This window comes from Drosophila guanche, unplaced genomic scaffold, assembly GCF_900245975.1.
Source record: "Drosophila guanche unplaced genomic scaffold, DGUA_6, whole genome shotgun sequence".
Taxonomy (NCBI): Eukaryota; Metazoa; Arthropoda; class Insecta; order Diptera; family Drosophilidae; genus Drosophila; species Drosophila guanche.
The window spans coordinates 12,991,769-13,009,048 of record NW_022995743.1 but is presented as its reverse complement, the minus strand read 5'-3'; the positions used below and the strand labels follow the sequence as shown (position 1 = coordinate 13,009,048).

The 17,280-nt window shown below is 46.8% G+C and overlaps 3 protein-coding genes across 3 annotated transcripts; 2 read left to right on the top strand and 1 right to left on the bottom strand.

Annotated features, from left to right (window-relative positions):
* The first annotated feature begins 336 nt into the window (after positions 1 to 336).
* Positions 337 to 13,121, top strand: LOC117592388. The gene is made up of 7 exons (XM_034286102.1): positions 337 to 463; positions 664 to 750; positions 9,366 to 9,970; positions 10,028 to 10,272; positions 10,330 to 10,660; positions 10,727 to 12,455; positions 12,522 to 13,121. Exons 3-7 carry the CDS (start codon positions 9,389 to 9,391, stop codon positions 12,833 to 12,835), a joined length of 3,201 nt encoding a protein of 1,066 aa, XP_034141993.1. The 5' UTR covers positions 337 to 463; positions 664 to 750; positions 9,366 to 9,388; the 3' UTR covers positions 12,836 to 13,121.
* Positions 13,122 to 14,313: 1,192 nt separating this feature from the next.
* Positions 14,314 to 16,645, top strand: LOC117592391. Its single transcript, XM_034286107.1, has 2 exons — positions 14,314 to 14,427; positions 16,402 to 16,645. Exon 2 carries the CDS (start codon positions 16,419 to 16,421, stop codon positions 16,632 to 16,634), a length of 216 nt encoding a protein of 71 aa, XP_034141998.1. The 5' UTR covers positions 14,314 to 14,427; positions 16,402 to 16,418; the 3' UTR covers positions 16,635 to 16,645.
* On the bottom strand, positions 14,429 to 16,264 carry LOC117592389 (probable hydroxyacid-oxoacid transhydrogenase, mitochondrial). Its single transcript, XM_034286105.1, has 5 exons — positions 16,129 to 16,264; positions 15,976 to 16,060; positions 15,453 to 15,827; positions 15,249 to 15,390; positions 14,429 to 15,191 (listed from the first exon to the last, which is right to left on the bottom strand). Exons 1-5 carry the CDS (start codon positions 16,176 to 16,178, stop codon positions 14,449 to 14,451), a joined length of 1,395 nt encoding a protein of 464 aa, XP_034141996.1. The 5' UTR covers positions 16,179 to 16,264; the 3' UTR covers positions 14,429 to 14,448.
* Positions 16,646 to 17,280: the final 635 nt, after the last annotated feature.

Sequence of the window (17,280 nt, the reverse complement as noted above, 5' to 3'; positions counted from 1 at the left end):
GTGTGATGTGCTGTTAGAGAGAGAGAGAGAGAGAGAGAGAGAGAGGTATTCCATGGTAAGTAACTACGTGGTAGGGTCAACTCCAGGGGCTGCTCTCAGTTTGAGTTCCCAATATATGCCATTAAATGCGGTATAAATGTATGTATGTGGAAATATATGTGTATAGTTTCGGAGCCGATTGTATTTACGACGTCGCGATAGTAATGTATGGAGCGATCGATCGATTCCTATTCGCCTATTAAAGAAACTTAATGAGCCACCAGTGCCAGAAAGAGTGGACGATCGCAGAGTTATCCCCACCTAAGCAAGCAGCCATACCATGCACTACACTTCGAAACCATACCATCCTATGGCGTTTAAGCGGTGAGGCGAGATCAGTTGATTTTCAAACTTCAACAGGTGTTGATCGCATACTAACAGGAATATACACGCGGTAGATAGAGTGCACGAGTCAACGAAATCGGTAAAGCTGAAACAAGTTAGCACCAATTAAGCAGAATTAACGGCCAGGGCACGTGATCAGCATTTGAGTTCGTGGAGAGCGGCAAAATCTGACTTAATCGAAAATTTATTGATCAAAAGAAATATAAGCTGTGCCGAAAAGAGAACTCTCTAGGTGCGGTGTCTAGCGAATCTCCACTAAAGTTTGTGTGTCTCTTTTAGCGAAAATACTAACACTTGGATTATACCACTTCAACTTAAACTTCAATTCTTGAGCCGCAGCCATCAGCGAGCAGAATTCTCCAAAAGGTGAGTTTTTCCTCAGATAGGATGCAGGTTTCGTTGGGAGCCAGAGTCGGAGCATTTTAAAAAGTGCACCGCCAGCGAGGAGGGATGGGATTTCGTCATGGCAGGGTACAAGTGTGAGTGGGACAACAGCAAATCGGCTGGCTCTACACCAAGTGGTTGTCTCACTCGCTGAGCGTATCTTTCAGTCTGTCTGTGACTATGTGTGTGTGTGTGTGTGTGCCTGTTTGTGTATCGTTACCTGTGGCTTCATTGCTGCTTACCTGCCATATCTCTGAAAAACATAACGAGGCACGCACACACACAGCCGTCAGCCGAACCCAGCGATGCAGCTGCTCGTCTCTGTGTGTGTTTTGTGTGAGGTGACATATAAACTTCCAACCCGAGTCGCAATTATCTTAGCCATTTTCCGCTGATCAACAGCTAAGCTAAACTCCCATTTGTATTAAGCAGTCCATCCACAAGCTGCATCGTGAGCAGAGCAGGAAGACTCTCACACCACACGCACACACAGATGTCGCAGGCTAATGCAGTTGTTGCCCTGCAGGGAGAATCGGAGAATTGAAAACACGCAGAAGAGAAGGCAGAAAATGAAACAGTTAAGAGACAACAAAAACATGCGACGAACGCGAGTAAGAGAGGTAGATAAGATTACACCTGTGTGTGTGTGTGTGTGTGTGTGAGTGTGTGTCGTGTGTTTTGTTGTATGTGATTGGAGTGCTCGCCTCTCGCTGGGAGGGGAGAATGGGTGAGTGGCGGAGGGTTGGCCAGAGTGCGGGAAAGGGGTGAACAAACCGGTAATGCATTTACTCAAAAAAGAAGTCACCTTCATCACAAATTCAACGCGTTGCTGCAAAAAAAAACAAATACAAAACTATCAGAAAGAGGTGCGACAGCAGGGCTGGTGGGAGAGAGCAAAAGAGAGCAATAGATCGACCATGATGTTGTTTGCATACGAATCTACATACATATGTACAAACATACATATGCACATACTACATATACATATGATGGTCAAATAACACTTGGAAATATTGGAAAACACTTTACGCCACTTTATCACCAATAGAAGCTTGTTTTCCGCTCTCGAAACCGAAATTTGTGGACGAGGATTAACCGATAAACACACATACAATGTTTATTATATGCAAATAATCCACTCGAAAAGCTTCCTGAAATGGCCGCCAATTAATCAACTAGCCATAATTCGATTTGAACGAGGGGTGCAGATAACAGAAACAACGAAATATTCTCAAAAAACTTAAAATACAAATAAATAAATTATTTCTATGCATAATTCAGAACCAGTTCCAATCGATTTTCAATTTTAATGTTATTTTTATACCTACTGTCGCTGGCTGTGGCTCGGTGAAAACGAAGCTGGAATTTAAATTGAAATATTCTGAAATGATTGCTCTGCGATCTGCTCAATGAATACATTTGATTTTGAGGTGCGACTCGGTTTTCCAGACGTAATCATCTAGACTCTAGAGGTGTGCTGTGCTCTTTGAATTCCCTGCAAACGCTCATGTATGCAAATTTCGATTCAATTGTGGATAAGGGAATGGGGCTGTGGCACAGGCATTCTTACCACTGCAGGGAGTACTCTCCTCTCCATTATATCGCCACTTGTCGGCTCTGGTGCATTATCTAATCGCGACATAAGCCGGCCCCATAAACGTATTTATAAAGATAAAAGGCCAAAAGCAAACATTTTCATTTTCCGACTCAGACTTTGACTCTATTCGGTGTCTCTCTGTGTGAGTGCGCGTCTGAGTGTGAGTGTTTGTATGAGTGTGTGGTTGTACGAGTGGAGTTAATGAGGTCACATCACTCTCTGCTCTGGCTGGTTTCATGGCTGGTAATTGGCCAGAGATACCTGCACACATACTACTTGTATCAACACAGCCGTAGATCCAGGCAGCTAACTCTGCCTCGCTCCATCTCCACGCAGGAAAATTATGAATACTTAACTCTCAAATCAAATCTTTTTTTGTTAAGTGCCCAGACAAACATCTAGCAACAACTGCAACTAGCAGCTTGAACCACTTAATGTCGAGAGTGCCGTGTGTGTGGGTAAACTGAGTTTAGTCTTACAGAACCTAAGTGTCGGCACATGCGGTGGATGCGTAATAAGTCTCTTGGGAGCTTGGCTTCTGCTTTTGGCACATGACTGTCATTCGAAAATAGCGAAAAAAGCAAACTATTTTGAGTGATTTTAACGATCCAGCTTCGTGTTTTAACTGCTTGGACACACAATGATGTCATAGTCGTCGAAATACCAACCAAGATTGGAGGGGCACCCAATGCAGTTCTCTTAAACTAGCTTAGCTTTTTCCCTGCTTAATTGAGCATGAAATTTCGCAGTCGCCTGTGCCAGTGCCAGTGCCCGTTCCAGTGGCAGTGTGGCCTTAATCAGCTGTGGTTCTACTCGTGTTTCGCACCCAAAGTAAAAATGCGTTGACATTTTACCTTAACCCTGAATCCAATCAATCAAGCCTGACAGCACACAGAAACAGCGGGAGATTAATCAATTTTTGCCAACTCTAATCAGATGCCATAAATGATTAGTCACCGCCTGGCCCACAAATATCCCATATGCAGCTGATGAAGAGAGTTCCAGCTCAAGTTGTTGTCAATCCATTCTTGATGTATGGTACAGTAGGAAGTATGTACATATGTACATATGTATTTCAGCCTGACCAAAACCCCATTTGGCGACAGTTCTTGAGGGCAACTTTCACCTCATTCGTAATCGGACACACTCTGACACTCTGACCATCGGGGGACGAACTTTGAATACTCTGTATGAAGAGCACTGTTGGCTAAGAGGGGCCTAGGGCGCTCGGGAAGTCAAATGGGACTGAGCTTCTTTGGGGGGCCTTGAAGATATTACTGTAACTCCGTTTGCTCAACTCCATAAGTCAGGCTTCCAAACTTAAGCCGATTTCACAGCACAAGAGCTTTCGGTTCAGGGTCTGGTCTGAGTTGGGGTCTGCTTTTGGATAGCACCCATTGCCATGCCGATAAAATGCAGAGACTCTTGGCCTACAGTGACTCAGTGGAGTATGTGCCTGTGCCCGGGCCTGTGCCCGTGCCCGTGCCTATGTGCACGTTTGGGCCGTATGGAATGTGGCCAGAAGCAGGCCACGTTGGCAGACGCCTAAACGAGAGCGAGCACTGGAATTGCATTTGAAATTCGATTTTCTTCCACCTAATTAATGCAGAGACGGTTCACCCAAGAGGGGGAGAGAGGGGGGTTTTCCGCACCTCAAAAGCGAAATGTGTGACGCAAATTGCAGCTCTTGGGCTGGGCGCGGTATTCGTCTCCACAAATTGTGATAATGTCAGCAATTTGACAGTCGAACTCAATGCCACTCAGAGCTCAGGACCCGACACTTCATAAATATACAACCATACATATTTAAGTGTGTGTGTGTAGATGTCTCAGTGCTGTGAAAATTCCATGTACTTCGCATACGACTCGTTTTTAAACCGACTCGTTCCGATAAAACAATACGTGATGGCCGTAGTCCCAACCGCCAACTACCCCGCCTTTGTTCTGTTTGCAACAAAAGCCCCAACGGAGTGCAAAGTTTAACGTGCCAACAAAGTGGGGAAAATGTTTTTCAAAAGTCGCACTTTACTGTGGGCACAAATCAGGTTTCTGCTTCTGTCGGTTCAAACAATGAAAAGCGCTTTTCATTTCTGTCCCTGTCAGAGTTGTGCCATCCCAGGCCGGGCCGGGCCAGGCCATGCCAAAACCAACCGATCCGAGACACAACCTAATGCTGAATTACCAACCAAACTGGAACTGAAGCCAGCCTGTCCATATCCCGCTAATGAACCGCCCGCAACATCGTCCTCGCTCTCGCCCTCACCTGGTTTGAGCCGGTTTCGGCTAATCATCTGGCGATGCTGAATGCCCCCTTAAGTTCTTAATTTATACACTGCTTCCTGTTCAATATCGGTGCTATATATACTCGTACATGCATATGTGTCTGATATCTGTATAAACAAAGAACAATTGCAGCCCGTAGTGAGGAAGCAGACATAAATTTCCCCATCGAATGGCTGAAATTAATTTACGATCATTTCAATACTCGCCCTGAACTCCAGGCTCTTTCCTTGAGCCCCCAGCCCAGGCCAGGTCTCAGATAACAACAAATTCACATTATCAGCTTCATTTTTCGGCTGGACAGTGGAAATATTAAGCCTGATTGATCATATAAGACGGCCAGTCGTATCGGTATCATATCATGATATGTGAACTCCCTTGTGCAATCATATAAGATTCAGAAGGGACTCACTGCTAATGAGCTTGCAGAGGTCTGCAAACGTTGCACAAATATATCAAAGACATAGCAAAGTAAGACCATTATTTTTATACTCATTGCACTTTTCAGTTCCGCAGCTGGAGTTCCTTTGTGATAGAATATACATATGTACAAAGAGATTTGTACAATCTGAACTCGTTTCACCTCGTTCTAACGAGTCTCTGTTTGAAATGCGATTCTTTTGTCACGCTCTAAGATTATCTTCGCAATTTTCTAGCATTATTAACCAAAGTGTCGCATTGATTAATCTGCATTTAATCATAGCTAATCAGTTTAGTTGGGTTATAGCAGAGAGCGACATGATTAAAGTTCAAAAAACTTTCAATACAAATACAAATATATGAATAGGATTTGTCGTGGCACTTAAGCTTTTTACACAGAAATTCTCTCTTTGTAATTGCTGGGTAAATTGAAATCGCTTTTAGCCAGAATTTTCGTAACTCGAAAAGTCATCTGTCTGACTTTTGGCCGCCACCGCCACTGCCAGCCACCGGGCTAACTTGGCTTACACTCCGCTTGGCTGCGGTCGTCACAGCTGCTTCGAGTCGCAATTTCCAGCCGACAACAAAAAATAAACCAGTCTGACCATCTTTCGAAGCCACACAGTTCCCCCTTTTTATAGCCAATGTGGAATTATATGTGTGTGTGTGTGTGTGTGTGTTTGCTTGTCTGTATTTGCCATCTTCGTGTGTGTTTGTGTTTGTGGTCAAATGTCGGCATTTTTTATATTTTTGTATATTTCTTTATGTTGCCCCCTTGGGCAATTTTTGCCATTGTACTTGCTGGCCAAGCAGAAATTAATGTTGCAGAAATGATGTGCCCAGAATGGCGTCACTCGAACAGGACATGCCTTCTGCCCCTGTGTGAGAATGCACATTTGGGCGTTGGGGCGGCTCCTTACGCAAAAATCATGAAACCATAAACAGCACTCGTGATGCTAATGAATCGGTCAAACAAATGTGATTGAGTCGTGATCTACAGATACTTCCAGTTCGAATCGGTTTCACCCTAATCAAGCCGAGGCTCTGCCTCAGTTATTTCCGTTTTCAGTCGGTCTTCTTCGCCGTCTTCCCATGCATCGATATCCTATCCTTAACAGGGACAACAGATGATCCTCTACCTACTCGGATGTCTGTCTCTTCCTCTCGTTTCACTTCCTGCTAACGATGGAATGCTATTTTTACCCAGACGTCTCAATCATTATCCACCCACGCACACACATGCTCATCGAGAGCGTTTTTTGGGTATTTCTGGGTAATGCCAAAGACAGATTTCTGTGTGGCTCTTAAGTCGGAGTCAAGGCGAAACTACCTGAGTTCGATATTCGATGTTCAGGGGTTCATTAGCTGACCTTCTTGATCCCGTTGCTCTCTCTCTCACTCTCTGTCTCTCTGGGAGAGAAGACAATTCATAATATTTAGTGGCCAAGGGTCACGCCCAGTTTCCAATTTCCAACCGACTGCGCCCATCCACAGTTCGATAACTTTCCATGGGTCCCAGGTCCCTGGTCCAGTCGCCGCAGTCCCCAGCTGCTCTGCAGCTCCACATGACATTTTTGTGTAACACGAGACCCCAAGGGAGGGAGACCATCATTCAAATCTGTTGACAAACCCGACCAGATGCCACAACCAGTTGATAAAAAGCTAAACTGAAAACAAAAACAAGCCAAAAAGCAGAAAAAATCAACTAAAAACCATAATAAATTCCCCCCACTAATCAAATAGAAATATGTTTATGTTTCAAGTTAAACGATGCTGGTACATATCACGATTTCAGTTTAGAGTTTAGAATCAGTTGGATATGCGATACTTTATGGAAGTATGGATAGCCCTTGGACAAACCGCTCCACACTGTTCTGTTCTGTTCCGTTTTGTTTCCGTGTCTGGTTACAACAGCCATTATAAACAGTGACACGCAAAAAACATAAACAAAGTGTATCACGAGTCTCGATCGAATGTCAAAGTGTTCTAGAAAGCGGTTCCAGGAAAGCATTTCCCATTAATTGTATATTAATTGATTGTGGGACCCAGATTTAATTAGATGCACTACAGCAAATGCCACTCACAGCCATTTAATTCAATTGTTTTTGGGGGGAGGGGGAAGCTTAAGGGAGTACTCCGGCTAGACCCATTTCCCAACTTAGCTAATCTGTATGGGTTTACGCGCAGATAGCTGCTGCCACATGATGAACTCGTTGACTCACGGGCTTCCGACTCTGAGGCGGATTTGAATACACGTACAAGTATGGCCAGTGCCAGTGCCAGTGCCAGCGCCAGCGCCAGTTACCGGTTTTTACTCTCTAAACTTGAACAACATCGTCTCCACACACGCAGCGCAGCGCAACGCAGCCATTATACGATCCATGTATCCACAGCGTGCACGTATGTATGTATAGGAATATCGGCGTTTACACGTATACATATCGTTGCAATGACAGAAATGGAATTAATTATGGTTGGAGTGTCGGCGGCGCCTTGGCCCGACTCGCGGGCCAACACAAATTTTGTCTGCCTCAGAAAATCTTTCGTGACTCGATGAAATGTTAGCCAAAAGACCTAAACACGTTTAATGCGGGCCTCAGCTGCAGTTGCTGCTGCTGCTCTAACAGAGAGCCAGGCACCCACAGCTTGGAGAGATCGTTGCACAAACACTCAACTTGACACCCACACACAAAATTTCTGTGCGACAGACAGACAGACAGTGCCCCGATCCCGATCCCGATCCCGATCCCGGGACTGAGCCGGGGCAAGCGCTGCCTGGCTAAGCAATTTCTGTCTGGCTTTGCGTTTGTATATCTAATTAAATGCTCCTACAAATGCACTGAGAGAAAAGGCGACTTACATTAAGAAATTAAATGGCAATTCCCAATGAATCCTCTTTTTGGTCCATCTTTTGAACTTCTTTGCGCTGTATTCGATGGCATTCCTCCAGTGTACTTATATATGGTATATATGTGTGTGTGCATACGAACAAATGAACATTTATCCACTCATATATGGTCATATATTGACTAGATAACTGTGCTCGCTCGTTGTTGTTGCCAAGTTCGCTTACTGCGCATTTCCCTACAATGCCCGATCGCAGGCTGGGATCGTAGCTCCTCCCTCGTTCTTGGCCACAACAATTAAACCGAAAGCTCTTTGTTTACCGCATTGCGAATTATTTGCTTTGCCATGAAAACGTAGGCAAACAGAGGAGAGGCGAGCTCCAATACTCCAAGGCTCCAAGCCGACACAGAATCCACACCACTTCATAAGGGAAAATGGAATTGGAATTTCATTTACGAGTTATATTGCATAAGTCTGAGAGAGTTCGTTCATGTGTCGCTCGATCGGCCGGTTCTGGATTTCTGGGAGAACAAGAAAACTGGAAAACGTGTTACGGCAAATTGGTCTGAACGGATTGGATCCCTCTGTGCCAATGATTGGCATATACAAGTACGTCAATTCGCTTGACCGATTCTGATTACCCAATCAGTTTGGAAGAGTACGCAAGTCAGTGGACTATAATCAAAGGGCAAACAAGGCCCGAGACTCCGGCTAATAAGTAAACAGAAGCAGAAACTGAGACTGAGACTGTGACTGGGCCTCCGCAGATCTGCAGTTGGAACTTGTAGATCTTCAATGAGAATTACTCACACTGTAAAGTTTTGAAGGTATGTGGCAAGGGAATTACTTTACGGATCCGAAAGTGCCAACTGCTTTCCCCGATTCTGAGTAACGTGTTTGAAACACTTAAAGAATCATTGACGTTTGTTTATCAGGCCGTGGAATCATGGAGCCATTCAACGATAAGCAAACATTTGGCAACAAAACTCTCCTCCTGGGTTTGCGTTTGTTCATGAAATTAGCATTTCCATTGCGCCTGCGAATGATGTCAACTCTATCGAGTCGGAGCCTGAGTCGGGGTTGGGTGGGTGCTAATCCATCGCGTCAACATTCATTCAAGTGTTGAAGTAACTCCGCAACGATGATGATGATGACGCTGATGATGCATTGAATTTTTGGTAAAATGAGTGATATAATGTGTTGTATTTGAGGGGGAGTGAGTGTAGCAATGAGTGCTGCCAGCTCCAGCGCTCTCGTTGTTGATTCAATAAATGTTTATCTGCTTATCTGCATTCAACAATTACCGATAAGATTGTGGGCCCCAATGTGCTTCCCGTTAAAGGCTGTGAGTCGTCGCACTGCGAGCCAGTAGAGGTTTCTAGGAAGCAAACCGAAGCAGCCTTCCCCCAACTTTGCGTAGTTACTGTACAAAAATCGTATTGGTCCATTGCAGTTTGCTCATCCGCTAATCTCAGAATGGGTCGCCAGGCGAGACTGGTGCTGTTGTTGGTCGTGTGCCTTGGGGCGCTACGGGCCAGCCACTCGAGCACCCTGAAACCGAGCATCCACCTGATCCACGATGACATAATGGACAACGAGCTGAGCTCCAGCGAGGATGTGAATGTGGCGGAGAAGAGCAGCCTGAAGATCTCCACGCCCAGGGGCAAGGAGCTGCCAGTGGACACGACCACGAAGAGTGCCAAGAAGGAGGCGGTGGCCGCGACCACACAGCAGGCCATCAGCGAGGAAACGCTCAAGGACCTGATGGAGGCTTCCAAGCACAGCCTGGCTCTGGCCGAGGATCCGCGCTTCAACAAGATGCTGCCCAAGTCGCAGAATGCCACCGACAGCGTCAGCAAGAGTGGCATGAATGCCACCAGCAGCGATGAGAACGAGGAGTATGACGACAACTACGGCTACGACGAGGACGACTACACATACTTCGATGAGGAAAAGGAGACGACTACCAGTACCAGTCCCAAGAAGAGCCGAACCTCCACCACCACCCGCCAGCCCAAGCTGTTGCCCATCGTGGAAAATACCGCCACCAAATCAAAGGTAATTTGAATCATGCAGGATCCAAATTGTATTTATAAATCGATGTTGCTCCTTCAGGTGAAGGTCTCCGCCGAGTCGAAGACCAAGGAGAACACCATTGACGACTCCAACTACGAGGACTACGACGGAGACGACGACGACGACGATGATGATGACGACGACGACGACGACAATGTGCCACAAGGGGAAGCGGATGACCTGGCCGACGATGAGCAGGTTGTGTTCAGCGAGAATGTTCCCTGTCCCAGATACTGCGTCTGCTCCCGAAATGTCAACAGCTACCTGGTGGCCACCTGCAGCAGGTCAGTCCGAATCCCTCTCTATAGCGATTCCAGATGATTAGTGTCGAAATGTTGCAGATTGGATCCCGGCACCCAGAAGTTCGGATCAGACATTACCGATCTGGTGGTGACGAATGTTGGCCCCAAGTACCCGATTCTGTTGGGACCCAAGTTCTTCCAGGGACTGGGCCTGAAGTTTGTCGCCTCCATTAAGATTGCCAACTGCACGATTGAGTACATGCACCCGGAGGCCTTCCACGGCTTGGAGGAGCTGTATGCAGTCAATATGACGGATGTGGGTCTGGCCATCATCAATCCGGACACCTTTGCCCAGAACAAGAAGATGCGAATGCTGACCATCTCCGGCAACGACCTGAGCGTCATGTCTAGCCTCCACTACCTGCTCAAGGTGGGTTTTCCAAGAGAGATCTTTTATCTGCTTTGATCCGCCACTGATCCTCTTCCTCTGTTTCAGTCCTCTAGCATTGAAGAGCTGGATCTATCGCGCAACAACCTCATGGAGCTGAACCCCAAGGCCTTCTCGAAGCTGTCCAACATCGTGTTCATCAACCTGGCCCAGAACAACCTCAAGAAGATACCCGAGAAGGTGTTCGAGCCCGTGGAGACGCTGGAGGAGCTGGACCTCTCATACAACTCGCTGAGTGAGCTGCCCCGTGGCATCTTCAACGGCACCACCCTCTCCATACTGCACCTCAAGTACAACGCCTTCACTGGCGACCTGCACTTTGGCATCAAGGAGCTGCAGCAGCTCGATCTGAGCTTCAACTCGATTGTCCAGGTGCACCACAGCATGTTCGACAAGATGCCTGGACTGACCAACCTGAACCTGAAGGGCAACGGCATCACCAAGATCCAGCCGGACTCATTCCTCACGCTGAAGAGCCTGCGACACATCGACTTGTCCATCAACGAGCTGGACCAGATATCCGGAATGCTCTTCTTCAAAAACTCCGAGCTGGATGTGATCCGACTCAACGACAATCCCCGCCTCAGCCAGCTGCCCACCGATGGCTTCCTCAGCTACAACGGGGAGTTCACCGTCTACTACCTGGACATCTCCAACTGCGCCATTGGCCCTCTGGGACACAAGACCTTCTCGACGATGCCCCACCTGACCACCCTGAAGCTGGCCTGGAACAACATCAATCATCTGCCGCGCGAGATCTTCACCACCCTGAACAAGCTGATTGACTTGGATCTGAGCAACAATCTGATTTCCAAGCTCGACGATCTCACCTTCATGGAGAACAACGAGCTGACGAAGCTCAATCTGGCTGGAAATCCCATCAGCCGGTTGTCCGTGCGCCTGTTCATGCCCCTGCACCAGTTGAGGTCCCTGGACGTGAATGACTGTGAGCTGACCACGCTCCTGTCGGACAGGCAGCTGGGCGTTGGCTACAAGATCTTCGAGAGTCTGCGCAGCTTCAACGCCTCCGGCAATCTGATCAAGAAGATCTCCTCGGCGGACGTGAAGAGCTTCAAGAACCTGCGCTCCCTCGACATCAACGGCAACCCGCTCAAGTGCAACGCCGAGTTCCAGGACTTTATCAGCTACGTGACCCTGCAGATGCAGATGACGCCCAAGAAGATGCCGGTGCTGGCCAATCTGGAGGATGACGCCACAATCCTGGAACTGGAGACGCAAGCACAGGCAGGCTGGGCTCAGCTGGCCCATGAGGTGTGCAAGCACGAGGAAGGGGCCATGGCCAAGGCCGACAGGGCGGAGCAGAAGCTGGAGAAGCGTCTGAAGGAGAGCGAGAAGAACCTGGACGAGGACGAGCAGAAGCTGCTCAGTGTCTTGGACAAGAGTGTGCTGGACAAGAGCAAGCTGAGCAGCATGCAGAAGATCTTGAAGGGTTCGGCCAGTGCCAAGGAGGAGGACAGTGCTGAGGAGGATCTAAACAACGGCGGAGAGGACAAGGAGGATGACGCCGAGATTGACTATGACAGCGAAGAGGATGACGATGATGATGATGACGCCGACGCCGACGACGATGACGCTGACGACGCAGCTGATGATGAGCGCCTCGAGGATGCCAAGGATAAGACAAAGACCAAGACCAAGACCGAGAACGACTTTGACAAGTATTTGGAGAAGGAATTAAAGCCCAAACTGAAGAACCATGGCCTCAAGGTGGAGGAGATCGACATGTCCAAGGAGACACGTGACAAATTCCTGCTGGGTGAGTTAAACTTTGACTCAGACATGGAGTGGCCTCTGACCTTAGATTCCGTTAATTCCGTTTCAGAGAAATTCGGAGTGCTCAACGACGACTCGGATATGGAGGAGATCTTCATTGAGCGCGGCCACATCTACTATGGCGGCTACAATTTCCTGATCCCAATGATCCTCGTGGTCTCGTGCGTGGTCCTTATCCTGCTGGCCATTGCCAAGGTCGTCATTATGGTGCTGCGAAAGCGCGGCGAACGCTACCGCATGGCCCTGCTGGCCTCGAAGAACTCCTTCGTTTACCAAAAGCTCAGCGAGGATATTGTGAAGCCCGCCAGCAAGGAGCCGAAGCAACCAAAGGTGCACCGGTACGCGCCGATCAATCAGGTCTAAGGTCCTTCGCTCCATCGTCATCGCAGTTCCGGGCAGGACTTGGCGGAAGTCCAAGTCGAGTTGCGCTGTTTTTCTAATTTATAAGATTATTGATAGTTGAACAAGTGGAAAGCAAAAATGGTCACCACCCCCCAATGGAACACACCCACACACCCACACACACACACATACACACACAAACAAACACACGAACGCATGAAGGCACACAGAACCCGTTGTCGGACCCCACCGCCAGCGTCAGGAGCAAAAGTATTAGCGAAAATGAAAAGGAAACTGAAAGCAAAAACTGAGAAATACTTCAATCCAAAAATAATAATGAGAAAAGAGTAAATGATAAATAACAATTCCATTCCATACTCTAAACCCTATACTAAAATGTATGAAATAGCTGCAAAAATGTTGTACTTAATCCTGTTGCAGTCGCCTCCCAGGTGGGGGACAACTCAGCAGAAACTGGGCAACGCTGCCGGACGGAGACAGAGCTCGATTAGCAGCCGTTTCGAGAGCAACGGACTTACCACTGATTGAGCCGCCGCCCCAATATCCCAATATCCCAATCTCCCATAACCAAAACCCTTTAATTACCCCAGCTGAAGCCGCATCGAAACGTAGGAACAAGAGAATTTCGCGAAAAACTTGAAGATTTAGTGCCATTTTGCCAAAATTCAAACAAACTGTTTCAAAACTAAACACGAGTCAGGAGGAGGCAGGATTAATAGTAGCGAGGAACCAGAAGATTGCGGTAGGAGTTTAGATCCGGATCTGTGTAGAAACTGTTAGAGAGGACTCCTTCAAATGGCGTCTGATTTGTAATCTGAACGGAACAGACAAGCGAAACAATTAATGCATAAAAACTAAGTTAAGCCCTTTTTTATTATCATTTTTTCCCATCAAATCAAGTAATCGGTTGACTTACTTTGACTTTGAAACCAATTCCGAAAACAATAAATTATTTTAACCAAACCGATCGTAATCTTTAATATACCTACGTATTAAATATAACATGCGGTTCAATAAAATAAAAAATCTTTTCTTTTATTAATTATACAATGGAATGAATGCACAGCATTGAGCGGGAAGAGGAGATTGCATCTGTTTATCATCTGAACTACAATTTCCGCTGGAATCTCGCTTATATTAAATCCGGTCCATCTTGACGTTACATTTTATTCGATCTTTACTGAACATTCATACAGTTTCCAATATTTAATCTATCATTTAAAACACACTCAGGGTTTTCAAATTTTCAATTGCAACTCAAACTTATCGATACTTATCTTTGTTTATCGAAAGTGGGCAGCCCTGGGAAAACAGCTGACGAACAAAGCAAACAAAAAGAGAAGAGGGCGGCCGTTTTAAATGGTATTAACAAATACAATTTCCTTTAAATATATATCTGTGATTTGTATCTGCTTGTGGTATTTTTTACAACTCGCATATGTATAGGAACATATGTAAAAATATACTATGCTTGGATGCACTTGGAAACTTTAAAAGCTTCGCCTGTCTTGAGCTGCAGTGAGACCAAAGCTTGGCTGCATGGACCCGTTAGTTTTATACTTTTTCTTCAAGCGAACAGGCCAGGCGCGTGGGTAAGTGCAGAGCCCATTAATTTAATAAGCCACCATGGAATTCTCAAAGAGTTGGGCCAAGTTCTCGTGGGTCTGTGCGCGAGGTGCTAATTTAGTGATCCGTTCCTGGGGCAGCGTGCCCGCGACCAGATTGGGCACATCGCTGCTGGAGAAGCCGAGTTCGCGGAGGCCATTTTCAATGCCAGCGCGTTGCATAAAGCCTCGTACAGTGTCCGCCAAAAGGCGACCGGCATCTGCTGCCTTAACGCCGTCTGCTTTACCGCCTAGAAGTTTGGCAGCCTCCAGATGGCGATCGGGGCAAGCGGCCGCAGTGAACTCAAAGACCGCGGGCGCACTGATCACAACGGAGAGGCCATGCGGTATGAGCGCATGGTCGGCCAGGTAGCCAGCTGGCTTGTAGTCCCTCACATTTCCCGAAATGGGGTAGGACAGTCCGTGACAGAGATGCACCCCAGCGTTGCCAAAGCCCACTCCGGCCATTGTTGAGGCCAGATGCATCTGGGAGCGAGCCTCCAAATTGTCTGGCTGGTATATGGCATCGATGAAGTTCTTGCGTATCGTCTCGAGGGCAAACCGCGCCCACACATCGGATATGGGATTCCTCCCCTGATAGGTGGGTCGCAGACTCGGATCACTCGGCGCTGGTCCCCGCTCGCGATAGTCCACTGCCGTGAAGCTCTCCAGGGCATGGCAGAATACATCGAAGCCGGCAAACGCCATTACCCTCTCGGGCTGCGAAAGGGTGTGCAAAGGATCAATTATGGCTGAGGGTATAAAATATGTGAAAAGTTTGAGAATTGCGGACTTGGTTCATGGCTTACCTAGAGTCGGCTTGAGGTATTTGCTGGAGATTCCTGTCTTGGCGTGCAATCGCTTATAGTCAAAGATGGCCACGCCAGTGGTTTCGGAGCCAGTTCCTGAGGTGGTGGGCATAGCAATCAAGGGCTTCAACTTTACGGATATCTACAGGGCAAACGGGGATCTTAGACAGCATTCAACTTGTCATTCCTTGCAGCAGACATCACCTCCTTTCCCTTGCCAATCGGACTGTTGACATAGTCCAGAAACTCTGCGTCGCGATCACTGCTGAACAGATTGGCCGCCTTGGCCGTGTCCATGACTGAGCCACCGCCAATGGCCAGGAATGCATCGAACTCGTTCTGGCGCGCATACTCTGCGGCATGCCAAAAGCTGCCATCCGTTGGCTCCACACGCGTCTCATCGTACACCTCATAGTTTATGCCATGGCGGCTGAGGGAGTCCAAGGCCACCTTGACTGACGGCAGCTTCGCTACATTCTTATCCGTGACCAGACAGACCTTCTTGGCACCCAAATTTCGCAGGTCTGCGCCAACCTCAACACTCACACCAGGTCCAAAGCGCACAGTCGAGGCAGACATCTACCAAAACATAAACGAAACAATTAATGCTTATTATCTGCCTTGGACTTTGGATGTCGTCTGGTAGATCTACGTATCAGCTACAGTCTCAACGAGATGATTATCTCCTATCTGCGTGAGGTCCAAAGTCCTACGCATAAATACTTGCCTCGAAGGCGTACTCCTTCTGTCCCGTCTGGATCCCCGTGGCCGCTGCTGATCCATAGTTATGTGAGTGGGCGGGGCACTTGCAGCTACAACGGAATAAGGCAGGTTTTAATTAAACAATTTGTACATGCAAGTTATTTAAACATCAGCTTACGAATTGGACACGATCGTATTGATCAAGTTCAAGACATTTTTACGCGACATTTCCGGCTCAGTTTTGTATTTTGAATATTGGCGAAGTGCGTAAATTGTTGGAGGTACAGGTTAAAAGTAATAACAATTGGATCGGCGGAGACAGCAGAAGATGTTTTGTGTACAAAAAAACTCAATCAGCTGGTCGCTGATAAGAGCCTATCGATAGTGGCCGCATATCGATAGCTTCATGGCTTGTGCGATCGATTCTTAACAGTTTTTCTCTTTTTTGCAGATTTGAAATCAAACAAAATGTGCGACTACAAACGAGAATATTCCTATGTTATGGACGACAGCGCCTTTGATGGCGATGTCTCGATGGCGAGTTTTGACCACGGCTTTGAAAACCTGTGGGTGCAAGTTGCCGAGGAGTTGCGCCGCGAGAGGGAAATGAACGAACTGGACCAACTTTTCCAACAAAAGTTGAGTCTGAGTCCGCAAGCACATGGGGATCAATGGATGTTTTGATGCAGATCCCAGACGACGGCCGCTGTGATATTATTCAAGTTTTACATATATAAATTGCCAATAGAAATGACCTTCGGTGGGGCATTTTCGATAAATGCTCGAAGAATTTGTATAATCAGAAGTCCAAATGTATAACAAGTCCGGTTAAGTAAGGTTTTTGTATACCGCGTTCTTTAGAGCTAACATTTTCGTTATCTGTAAATTGTATTTATTCGTTAAATCTTACGCGTTCCATTTTTAATATTTGTTAATTTATCAACTAATCGATTTATGCCGAACCTATGTTGGTCCTCAGTGTTGAAAATTGAACATTCGGCAAATGTTTGCCATCGATTTATATTTAATTGTATGTGGAAATAACTTCCTCACCTCCTAACTAGGAGATCAAGTATTGTTAATACAAGCTAGAAGGAAGCATCGCGCATCCACATGATTAGATAAAGTTATCAACAGCCAAGCCAACCTTCTATCGTACAAAATGTTTTTGCACTTTGCCAACTAATTAGGCCAAACAATCGCCAGAGAGATCCCACACAGAGATCTGGTTGAGATTCGCTTGGAATGGGAAAAGTGACATCGAGAATTGTTTGGTTCAGTTGTGAGTGAAGCCAATTACCTAAATGTATGTCCGCCCATTTTTAGCGCT

Bases quoted from the DNA above. Each gene is read 5' to 3' on its own strand.
- LOC117592391 (XM_034286107.1), top strand. From the start codon at position 16,419: ATGTGCGACTACAAACGAGAATATTCCTATGTTATGGACGACAGCGCC.
- LOC117592389 (XM_034286105.1), bottom strand. From the start codon at position 16,178: ATGTCGCGTAAAAATGTCTTGAACTTGATCAATACGATCGTGTCCAAT. The intron at 15,828-15,975 runs GCAAGTATTTAT...ATGTTTTGGTAG, and splicing joins AGAAGGAGTACGCCTTCGAG to ATGTCTGCCTCGACTGTGCG. The intron at 15,192-15,248 runs GTAAGCCATGAA...TTATACCCTCAG, and splicing joins ATACCTCAAGCCGACTCTAG to CCATAATTGATCCTTTGCAC.
- LOC117592388 (XM_034286102.1), top strand. From the start codon at position 9,389: ATGGGTCGCCAGGCGAGACTGGTGCTGTTGTTGGTCGTGTGCCTTGGG. The intron at 9,971-10,027 runs GTAATTTGAATC...TTGCTCCTTCAG, and splicing joins ATACCGCCACCAAATCAAAG to GTGAAGGTCTCCGCCGAGTC. The intron at 12,456-12,521 runs GTGAGTTAAACT...ATTCCGTTTCAG, and splicing joins ACGTGACAAATTCCTGCTGG to AGAAATTCGGAGTGCTCAAC.